The sequence below is a fragment of the Elephas maximus genome, chromosome 5, assembly GCF_024166365.1.
Source record: "Elephas maximus indicus isolate mEleMax1 chromosome 5, mEleMax1 primary haplotype, whole genome shotgun sequence".
Classification (NCBI taxonomy): domain Eukaryota; kingdom Metazoa; phylum Chordata; class Mammalia; order Proboscidea; family Elephantidae; genus Elephas; species Elephas maximus.
In genome coordinates this window covers 16,887,084-16,899,522 of record NC_064823.1, presented here as the reverse complement: position 1 = coordinate 16,899,522, position 12,439 = coordinate 16,887,084, and the positions used below count along the sequence as shown (strand labels likewise).

The window sequence follows — 12,439 nt, the reverse complement described above, 5'->3', positions numbered from 1 at the left end:
TCATGTGCTTTTGGGTATACCGAGGAATGAATTCTTATAAAGCTAATAATCTTGGTTTAAAACATGTTAATGTGTTGGTAAAAGACTAAACATAACTTAGTGGATAATGAGCAATACAGTCTACTTCTGGCCAGTTAATTCCTGCTTTATGCTAGAGAAAATGAATTAATTTAGTTGCATATACATTTAGGCTACATGCATATACACACATACACATATGTACAGATCAAATATAAGCATGTACAGTCAAGGATAAACACTGCTCTCAGGAACTCTGGAAACTCTGGTGGTGTAGTGGTTAACAGCTATGGCTACTAAACAAAAGGTCAGCGGTTCAAAGCCACCAGGCGCCCCTTGGAAACTATGGGGCAGTTCTACTCTGTCCTATAGGGTTGCTGTGAGTTGGCATTGACTCAACAGCAACAGGTTTTTTTTTTTTTTTGGCATCAGGAATTCAAAGAATAACTTAGTTCTCACAATATCCTTACACAATGCTTGGAAAGATAATTAGTGAAAAAAAAATTTTATGATAACCAGGGAAGATGAAGCTAATGAGAAACCTCCAAGGCAGCATTTTTATGATATAAATATATTTATAGTGAATCCAGTTATTTTTACATATAATTCAAGCTACCAAATTAAATACCAAAGATAAAAAAATAAGTCATGTGCTCTTCCCTGGTGGCTCAGTGGTTAAGCGTTTGACTGCTAACCAAAAGGTCAACAGTTCAAATCCCCTAGCTGCCTCTTGGAAGCCTTAAGGGGCAGTTCTCCTCTGTCCCACAGGGTTGCTATGAGTCGGAATTGACTCGAAGGCAATGGATTTGGTTTTTTTGGTTACTGCCAATCTTAATTATCACCAATGTATCCTGATATTCTATTACTTGGCTTATGTATGGCTAAGTTGTAAATAGTGCATTTATAATTATGGGTCAGTATGGTTATTTTACCCACTAATCTGGTAGCTCTAAATTCAGGATTATTACCAGTGTGAAACAATTCCTTTAAGTAGCAAATCTTTCTCTGGTGTTTCCCTACACCATGTAGCACCTTGAAGAAAGCTTCCATTCTTTTTCTCACCCATTTTGGCTCTGTTCGAGCTTTACTGTTTGAATGGTTTGAGTCTTTTTTAATATCAAATGCTTCTGATGACATCTTTGCCTCAACTAGTCCCAAGTACTCAATCAAAGGGAGCAAATGCTTCTTCAGGTTGGCCTTTAAAACATCATGCTTACTATGATACAAGAGATCATAAAATATATATCAACCAATTTATAATTGCTAAACACAATTTAACATATATATATTTCTTTATCATCTTTTTTGGTAGCTTAGAATTGGTGAAATTGTCTTTAATTCATTAAAGCAATCTGGAAGCCTTCATAGGAGGTATGCCATTAATTAGGGTAACTTCCTTTCCTTTCCACTAAAGTTACTTGATTTATTTTTAGATTATGGCCAATTTCTAGGTTTGGAAAAATTACCAAATACTTCTAAATTGGAAGAAGCTTTTTCTAGGAAGCGTCCTATGTAATACATATAGTTTGACAATCATAAAGGCTTTTTAGGTTAGCTCAGAGTCAGGAACGGCAAAAAAAAAAAAAAAAGGCTCACACATCAGACTTCTTGTTAAAAGGTTGATGAATTAAAAAAGGGGAAGTGACATTTCTCAAATCCTATTTTGTGTCTTATTTCCCATCAAGAACACTGATCTTTAAACTGAAAAGGACAGAACGGACACAGAATCACCTGAAGTCTCAGACGTGTGAAGCACTTGTACAAGAACATGGAGCTATTCACAATGAGTTCGAGCCTCTTGAATCACTGTCAACAAATAGAAGAAGTGTCAAAAGTATGGATTCTGCAACTCTAAAGAGGCCATTTGCACAGTAGAAGGAATTTTGATGTTGAATAGACCTGTCTGAAACAGCTTGTCCAGCTAGGACCCCGGACAAGGCACCTGACTTTTATGATACTTTATACAGTGAGCTGAAGCAGCTGCCGGAGCTGGCACTCGACCAGACTGCCTTGTTTTTCTGGATCTCATGAGTTGTCCGCCTTTGACAGGATGCAGTCTTACCACTTTTCTATCGTTCATTTCAGTGGAAAATGTTCATTTTCCTTCTCTGACAGTTTCCGCCTTACACAGGTTACAGCTTTTGCAGGTTTTACTGTATCTTTGGGAAGAGAATAATAATACCTACCTAGCAGTGTTGATGGATTGTATGAGACAATAAATGCAAACTGCTAGCACAATGCCTGGGTCAGTAAATAAAACCCAAAAACCAAACCCAGTGCAGTCGAGTTGATTCCGACTCATAGTGACCCTATAGCACAGAGTAGAACTGCCCCATAGAGTTTCCAAGGAGCGCCTGGCGGATTCAAACTGCTGGCCCTTTGGTTAGCAGCCATAGTGCTTAACCACTACGCCACCAGGGTTTCCGGGTCAGGAAATAGACATTTTAAATACAGATTGGCATGCTTATTGTAGATCCAGGAAAATTCTCCAATAGATTCTTTTGGTTGTTATTTACAGAAGTGGATTATAACTTCAGAGGGGCCCTGGTAGTGCAGTGGTTAAAGCCCTTGGCTGCTAACTGAAAGGTTGGCAGTTCAAACCCACCACCCAGTCCACAGGAGAAAGATGAGGCAGCATGCTTCCGTAAAGATATACAGCGTTTGAAACCCTGTGGGGCAGTTCTACTCTGTCCTGTAGGGTCACTATGAGTCACAACTGACTTGAGGGCAATGGGTTTGGTTTGATTATAACTGCTCTCATCTTCTTTTATCTTCTAGAGTATGGTTAATATGAAAGGGGATGCTAGTCTCAATTTTAATCTTCACAGATCTAAGCACTAACATTTTCTTATACATCATATTATGCTGATGACTTTTTTATTCTTCAAAAAAAGGATTGTGTTGCCCTTGAATGAAAATTTCCATATTGAAGAAATTAAAGAATTTTAATAAGCATAAAAAGGACAAGCAGTGATTACTATATGGATGCTATGTGGATTTACTAAGAAATCTGTCTAATTTAGTTTTCTTCTTGGACAGAATTACTAGATCTGGTAAGTATGACAAGTATAGCATAAATGAACTTTTGCTAGTCAGAAGGCAGGGTCGTTCTTGATGTTCTTAAGATTTTGTACAAGTTGCCGTTGAGTTGGTTCTGACTCATGACCCCATGTGTGTCAACAGTAGAACTGTGCTCCATAGGGTTTTCAAGGCTGGGAGCTTTTGGAAGCAGATCTCCAGGCCTGCCTTATGAGGTGCACATGGGCGGGTTCCAACCACCGACCCTTTGGCTAGTAGTCATCCAGTGCTTAACAGTTTGTGCCACCCAGGGACTCCTACAAAAGGCAATATGGACCGGATTAAAAACAAGTTGAATGACCATGCCTGCAGGGTAGTGGCTAGTGACCCAGGGAGGGAGTTGCTAGTTGGAATGCTCTAAGATATTGTACGCAGACTTGTCTGGTCCTCTCTTCTCAAGAGATTTGCACCAAGATATAGGTAGATGTTTATCTAATTGGTAGATGGCATTCGTTGTAAATAAAAAATCATCCTTGTTGCAAGAAATATAAAGCAAAATACAACAGACATGATCCCTACCCTTACAGCTAACAAACTGGATGACAGAATTAGGAGCTAACATGACCTCAGCAGGCTCTAATAATGTAATGACATTTAATAGGGATAAATTTAACAGTCCTGCTTCTGGGTCAAGACAGTAACTACACGAGTGCAGGCTGGCTGGCTTGTTAGGCTTTGGACAAGTCTTAGGGTTTTTGTTGACCATATGGTCAATATCTGCCCAACAGTCTGATTCGACTTTCAAAAAAGCTAACAAGATTTTAAGCTACATTAATGGGAGTGTAGACTTTAGAATAGTAATTCTCATTCCAAACACTAATGAGAAATATTATATGTGTGCATTTCCATAAATAACTACCTGCAGTAACTCTCTCATGAAGCAAGTTTTCCTGAAAGAATATGTCAGTCTCCTCTTAAGGCGGGGAAAAAGGGACAGGTATGCAGACGGTTAACACGCTCCTCTGCTAACCGAAAGGTTGACTGTTTGAGTCTACCCAGAGGTGCCTCGGAAAAAGATCTGGTGATCTACTTCTGAAAAACCAGCCACTGAAAACCTCACGGAGCACAGTTGTACTCTGGCGTACATATGGTCGCAATGGGTCAGAGTCAACTCCACGGCACCTGGCACTGGTATGTAGTTCGAAGTCATCTCTATCCCACGGAGACGGTAGTATGTTGTCCCCCACACTGAGGTAGGTATCACTTCCTCTCTGAGTCATTATCTAGGAAAAGACAGCCAATAGTTTGTACCTTGAATATAATGTTTGGTTCTAGGTATAAGACTGACATATCCCAAGCATACCTGGTGTAAAGTAGGTACTCAAAAAAGAATGAATGAATGAATGAAGAAGGGTATAGGTAAATTGGAGTGCATTCAGAAACCAGTGATTGGGTTCGCACAAGGTCTGAAAACCAAGTCCTCTGAGGAAATGGAGATGTTTCCTAAGTGTAGGGAGAAAATGCTAATTGTTTCCTAAAGGCTGAATTGCTGCTGTGTGAAAGATGGCTTAGATTTTATTCTGCTGCACAAGGTAGGACTAAGACAGGGAGACACATTTCAGTTCAATGTAAGGATGAATTTTCAAATGGCCAAGGCTGTTGGAAAGAGGACTGGACTATCTCAAGGGGTACTGAGTGGCGCCCTCAGTAAATTTCAACAGTTCTGCACAATATCAGTAGTAATTTGTTACTAAAAATAAAGTACTAAACTTTACAAGAATGTGCATTTAAAAAGAAATAAACTAGAACCAATTCAAAATTATCTCTATGATGTCATTCTCATTGCTTACAATCCAATATACTTTTTGAGTGAAAGAGAAAAGAATGGGGTTACAGCTAATACATTGGGAGTGCCTATGGGGATATGTGGAAACCCTGGTGGCACAGCGGTTAGGAGCTTGGCTGTTAATCAAAAGGTCGGCAGTTCAAATCCACCAGGTGCTCCTTGGAAGCCCTATGGGGCAGTTCTACTCTGTCCTATAGGGTTGCTATGAGTTGCGATCTACTGGGTGGCATTGGGTTTGTTTGGTTTTTGAATGGGAATGTGTGGCACATGTGGATATTTTGTTGGGATGTGTAAGAAAGGGAGGTGAACCTTTGGGTTAGAACACTTCCTTGGTGTAGATTTTTTTCTTGATAGGTGAGTGGATATCAGTGTTGTAAAAAATTACTTTTAAGATGACTTTCAATGCTATAACTTTTGTTATCTAAGTATATACATATTTATGTTTATTTAGTTCTTTATATAAATAGTAACAGTATATTATCACAAAAGCTACATAGTTTTATAAGTTTTAATGGCTGGTAAGGGACAGGTTTTATACATAACTTTAGGGTATTGTAGGTTCTCTCTTTAGACAGATATCTCTGTATTTCTATCTACATATGTGTATTTTTTTTATGTATATGTACATTTTTAAATAAACTAAAAGTTAATCATTATTTTTGATAAAAATTTTGCAAAAAATTCTCATCACACATTTTGAAAAAAATGATAAAACACATTATGATTAAAGAACAGAATACACAGTAAAATGTTTAACGTGTTTTCCCACTCTTCCCTGAGTTGTCTAAGAGTTGGCTTGGCAGACTGTGCAGCTATGAAATATTCAGTATTTGCTGAACAAACAAATGACTGAATTGTTGTTGATGTTCTCCCATCTTTGGGATAGCTATAGCTCTGACGCCAGAGGAGAAATTAGAAGATTGTTGGCTGCCCCAATTTGCATATTTGTATACAAAGAAAAAAGGAGGCATTCATATCTCCTTTCTTCCTCAGGGAGATACAACGAAGAAACACAAATAAACAAAATGATCTAGTTGTATTGTCCCCAACTTCAGCTTTATATCATTTTCTTTCTGTCTTTCCTATTCATTTCCCCTATCTCCTAAAACACAGTTCACAGAATAAATGATACTGTCTGTGTAAATGAAATCAAGGCTGGCCAATATGAGAAATGTTAAAAAAACTCCACTATATTTTTACATTAAAAATTATTTACTAACAAACATTTGCAAAAGACAAATAACCATACACGTTCAGTTCTGTTGTTCAACATAGCTTTAGGTTGTTCAAATTAAACAGAAGTCAATAAGGCATATTATCTGAATATTAGTAGCCTATTCTTCCCCTAAGGTCCCTGGGTGGCACAGTTTGTGCTTTACTACTAACCTAACGGTTGGTGGTTCAAACCTACCCAGTGGTGCTGAAGAAGAAAGGCCTGGCAATCTTTCTTCCTCAGATTACAGAAGACAAGAAAACCCTATGGAGCTGTTCTGCTCGGTAATGCATGGGTCTCCATGAGTTGGGACGGACTTGAAGACAATGGGTTTGGGTTTTTTTTTTGGTTTATCCTTACCTTGGAGAATATCTAGCATGAAGGGGATCCAACTGGGAGAAGAAGATATTCACGCTGGAATTTGAAGAGTAGTTGCCTATGGCCAAAGTTTGGCAAAAGTGCCTATGTTCTGAGATTTTACCTCACAGAAAAGAATGTGGGAGAGGTAGGTTTTGTTTTTGAAAAAGGGTAAGAATAATATGTACATCCCTTTCGTCTAGGATGCTAGTTCCTGAAGTGCTTTCTCCCACAATCTCATTTTTTGGGCAAACATAATTCTAATCTTTAATTAAGGCTTCTTTAAAATAAATTCTATGTTCTATAAACATGGGTAGGAATATAATCGTTGCTACATGGAAATTAGGCTGTGAGTGACATGGGAAAGAATTTAGAGAATCAAACGAAAAAAACACTTCCTATTCAATTGTCACTTAATTGACATGTTTGTATGTTTGGTCTGATCTCTTATTTGACAGTATTAACTATTTCCACCCTCCTACTTAATAAGATCAGATTTCCTCCCTTCTTTAGAGTTTATTGGCACCCTGGTGGTGCAGTGGTTACGAGCTCTGCTGCTAAACAAAAGGTCAGCAGTTCGAATCCCCCAGCTGCTCCTTGGAAGCCCTATGGGGCAGTTCTACTATAGGGTTGCTGAGTTGGAATCGACTTGACGGCAGTGGGTTTGGCTTTTTGGGTGTAGTGTTTATTATAATTTTCTTGATCACCTTCTCATTGATCTTATTCAGTCTCCTTCAGTGATTCTTCTTCCAGAGCTCATTCAAAAAATTGAGACATTTTCCTCAGGTCCTGTCCTTGAAAACTCTCTTTCACATTGTGAACAAACAGTCACTAATACCCTCCATGTCCAAGGAACTGTGTTAGGTGTTAAGGATACAATGACGAATGACCGTAAACATGACTCCCGCTCTCAGGGAGCTTGTGGTCTATTGGGGAGGAGATGACATGAAAGAAAACATTCAAAAAAGAATTAATTACAAATCTTCTTAAGTGCTATGAAGGAAAAATATGGCACACTATTAAGAGCAATATAATACGGGAGAACTACTCGGTCCTATAGGATTGCTATGAGTTGGAATCAGCCAAGAAAACCCTATGGGGTAGTTCTACTCATCACATGGGGTTGTTATGAGTGAGAACTGACTCAGTAGCACCCAACAACAACAACAACCTCATCTGGAGGCTAGGGAAGGCTCCTCTGAGGAAGTGGCCTTTGCATAGAGGTGTGAAGAACGTGTAAATGGAACAGTTTAAGCAGGGACCCAGAGGTGGGAAGGAGGACGATGTATTGACAGAACTAAAACCAAAGCCATCATGGGTTGAGCACAAGAAATGGAGGGGGAGAGTGGTATGGGAAGAGGCTGAACAGGTAAGCTAACCACAGCACATAAGGCCCCAAGGCCAAGACCCTGTATTTCCAAAGCTTCAATTCTCAGCTACATGCCAAAGACTCCTAAGACTGTCCCATCTGAAGGCACCAGTCCTCAACTTCCAGCTGCTGGCTGAATATCTGCACATGGATGTTTTCATGTTACCTAAAACTCAAATTCATTATCTTCTATCTGGATTTTTTAAATCTGCATTCTCAGAACCTAAAATATCCATTTGATTAGTATTGCTTTGAGTAGTAGCAGGAAAAAAAAAAAAAAAATCTTCCAAATTCTTAGATATCAAGTTCTATAAATACTGGAATCTTTGTAAGTTAAAAATGAATTACTGCAATTATACATTAAAATACATGACAGCATCATTTTAGAAAGTGCATAATTTATTACATTTATGAGTTCATAATGGAAAATTGATACTTAGGAACTTTAAAAATGAGTTAGGACTAACAATTAGATATAAAATTCTCAAATCTTGGAACCTGAAGTATTAAAATTCTAGCATTTTCTGAAAACCTCTCATGATGAGTATGGTTTGAAAATTATTATGTTCTTCCAAGGGAAAAAGGGGGAATTAAAAAATAGACACGTTGATGAAGGCAATGATTTCTTCTCAGCTGGCTTTATTCTCCACTGAAGCTCAATATAGGATTATATTTTCTTCACTTACAGGAAGCTGTCACTGTTTTGTTTTCCAATAACCCTCAAAACAGAATGGAAAATGTTTATGCAAAATGACACAAGCCTAACCATTCTCTGCAGGCTTTATCATTTCAATACACTTCTAGTCCAACAGCTCTCCCAACTCTAAAGTGCTGTGAATGAACTATGAGTACTTTTAAATATTTTCCAGATTCATCATGGAGGCAGCTTTTCTTCTCTGCACTGTAATCACACTGAGCTGCAATTAAAATAAACAATCAGTAAGTAGTTACTTTTTCTACAGAAAATCTTAGACTAACACAAAGTACAATGCATCACAGCCTAAAATTATTGAAAATAATCTTCCCAATGGAAGGGGTCTTAACAAAGGTCACTTTTTGTGCTCATTTCTATTTTACTCTTGAGACTTAAAACGTGTTACATTTGGGAACTGTACGTGAAAGGACAATGTGACATTACATAGCTCAGAGTGATATACTAAGAATTCCCAAACATACCCCATATGTGGACGAAAAATACCTAGATTAAAGTTAATCAGAAAAGTATCTAAAACACAAACTAAATACGGGCTAGCACAATGGAGGGCTGGTAATAAAAAGATGATGACTGGACATAGTAAGAAAAGTCTAACAGGAAAATAATCCTTAAATATTAGTTGGGGTTGGTAACATACACACGATAAAAAAAATCAAATGGTACAGAAGAATACACAGGATAACCGAAGTCTCTTTCCCATTGTTGTCCTTCATTCCATAGCTTTCTCTCCAGGTACGACCACTATTTCTAAGTACATATTTAGAAATATTCCAAATGAGAATATATGTATATATTCACTGACCCCTTTTTATTTTAAACATAAAAGTACTATATGCACTTTTCATCTTTTTTTTTTTTCCCTGTAGACAATCTACCTTAAAAATAGTTCCATATTAGATCTATTTTATTCCTCTTAACAACTGCATACTATACCACTGTATGGGTAGACTATAATTTCGCTGGCCTGCTATGTGTGGGCATTTAAATGGTTTCTAATCTTTTGAAATTATAGACAATACTGAAATTCACAGTTTTACATTCTTCCTTACATAGACGCACCCATATGCAAGAATATCACCTGCAGAGTAAATTCTTAGAACTCCTAGGTCAAAGAATATATACATTTATAATTTCTGAGTGACACTACCAAACTGTGCTCCAAAGGGGCTGTACCAGTGAACACCTGTATCAGTGATGTGTGAAAGTGCCAGCACAATATATTACCAAGCTTCATGATCTGGTAGGTGAAAAGTAATACACGATTACAGTAAATTTGTGTCTGTCTTATATGGGTGAGGATGAAGATTTTTTTAAATGTTTAAAAGCCATGATCTATCTTTATCTGTGAATTTCCTTTACCCCTTTGCCTACTGGATTACAGCACTTTTTTCTTGTTGACTTAGCACTCTTCGTATGTATTTAAGATATTAGCCTTTTCTCATATGTATTACAAATATTTTTCTTTGTCATTTGACTTTATGACTTTTTCTTCTGTGCAGAGTTCTGAAATTTATGTGATCAGATTTATTAATCTTTTTTCTTTTTTTTCAGTAGCTTCTAGGTTTTTATGTTCTTGCTTAAAAAGGCTTCACCAGAGGGGCCTGGTGGGGCAGTGGTAAAAAGGAGCAACTGCTAACCAAAAGGTCAGCGGTTTAAAACCACTAGCGGCTTTTCAGGAGAAAGATGCAGTAGTCTGCTTCCATAGAGATTCACAACCTTGGAAACCCCATGGGGTCGCACTATGCGTTGGAATCAACTCAACGACAGTGGGTTTGTTTTTTCTTTTTTTTTTGGTATACTGATTTAAAAAATGCCATGCTGTCAAAAGAACAGCCTAGCATTCAATGGTTCAGAGTGATACACTTAGAACACATTCATTTGTTCAGAGATGGACGAAGAATGCATAAAAGAAGTTAATCAGAGCAGTACAGTAGAGCATGACTGCGTCAGTACAATGCAAGGATTGTCCCAAACCAGCGACAGGATGTTTGACATGTTAGAGACAGTAATGATTTCTTAATTCCTTTCATCTCATAAAATATCAGGCCCTTAGTAGGATGTTATTTCTAGTACCGGTTTCCAATTTTTAGAGCGAAGTGGGGAAATTAGAAAGGATTCAGAGAAGGCAAAAATAAGTATTTAAAAAAACTGAACATGTATCTTATAAAGAAAGTTTTTAGGAGTTGGGCTCATTTAAAATGGAAAAAATATTAACTCTAGGGAAGAAATTCCTTTTTCTGTATGGGGAGAAAGCTGAATAATTATTTTCCATCTTCAAATAAGAACAGAATCAGAAAGAGGAAAAATTTGTGACAGAAAAATTTGTGAAGTGGCTATTGACAATACATTAAAAAAAAAAAAAAAAAAAAGAGGCTTATCAGAATTTCAAATTCTCATGGACTCCAGACTTACTGGAGCCATGGTAGTTGGATCAACCCCTGAAACTACTGCCCTGAGATAATCTTTAAACCTTATAACAAAAATACCACCTGGAGTCTTCTTAACACCAAATAATGGTTTAGCTTCACTAGTAAAAAAAAAATACGTCTGCCCTGAGTATTACGCTCTTTGAAGAACTATCTATATGGGATCAAACTGACAACAGCAACTTGAAAGATTAGATAGGAGCCTTAGGGGGCAGTGAATTTATGTTAACAGGAGAGGAATAACTCAGACAACGAAGGTAAGAATGGCTACACAACTCGAAGAATGTAATCAATGCCACTAAATGGTACATGTAGAAACTGTTGAATTGGTATATGTTTTGCTGTGTCTATTCTCAACAACAAAATAAAATTTTATATATATATATATATATAATTTATATAAAGGGTACACAAGGAGAATGGTGGAATATTTGCCACTGGAGAGTTTAAATAACACGAGACACATCTGCCTTGGACTGTTCAGGTTTAATTCTGACAGGGAGGAGACTAAACTGGATGTTAATTGGATCATATAATTAAGGTTCTGTAACTGGACCCTTTGTTCTATAGAACTCAAGATAGTTTGATTTTAAGTAGACATTTTATTTATCATATCCCTTAGAACAAGGTAAACCTGAAGCTTTATAGATTGTTATATAGAAATTTAATTCCTTAAATGTCCATCTACTTATCTATTTACCATTTAATGACTACACTAAATGCTTTACACATGTTAGCTCCTTGGGCCCTTCAATAACTGTATGAGGGAGGTATATTAAACCTAAATTAAATGTGAGGAAACTGAGGCTTATAGAAGTTAAAATTGTACAAAGTCACATGGCTACTTAATGGCACCAGGCAATTTGCCTGACACCAAACCACATACTCTTAAGATACTGCCCAGTACACCTTGATGCCTGTTACCTTACAATCTAAATGAAAGAATGAATTCATGATGATTAATTAATTAAATACACGTCAGAGGAAATTAAAAATTATTTGACAAGGCTATAAGTACTCTCAAGAGGGAGGGGAACAGTAGGGCAAATTATTACTGGATTTTCTTTAAGTGCTATGCCATATTCACCCCAGAAGTGGATTTCAAAAAAATCTATAAACATCATGAACAATGAATATTTAGAATTGATTCACTATGTATTGGAGGCCTTGTGGTGCAGTGGTTAAGAGCTCGGCTGCTAACCAAAAGTTCAGCAGTTCAAATCCACCAGCTGCTCCTTGGAAACTCTATGGGGCATTTCTATTCTGTCCTATATGGTCCAGAATAGACTCGATGGCAATGGGTTTGCTTCGGTTTTGATTTTATTATGTATAAGATGCTGTAGTAGCTAAAAATAACATCAATTTTTCTTGAAACAATACACATAACCAAATGTAATTAATAATATAGTAACTACCTATATATTTTCATTGCCTCTTTCTGGCCTATTTTTACAATAACTGAGCTGGTCTCACTTGG

The 12,439-nt window shown here is 37.2% G+C and overlaps 1 protein-coding gene across 1 annotated transcript in view; it reads right to left on the bottom strand.

Annotated features, from left to right (window-relative positions):
* Window positions 1-8,245: 8,245 nt before the first annotated feature.
* Window positions 8,246-12,439, bottom strand: part of SCLT1 (sodium channel and clathrin linker 1) — a 225,149-nt gene continuing 220,955 nt past the window's right edge. Inside the window, exon 21 of the mRNA XM_049885324.1 lies at window positions 8,246-8,738. Coding sequence (XP_049741281.1) covers window positions 8,676-8,738 — 63 coding nt within the window. The 3' untranslated portion in view covers window positions 8,246-8,675. The remainder of the gene's footprint in view (window positions 8,739-12,439) is intronic.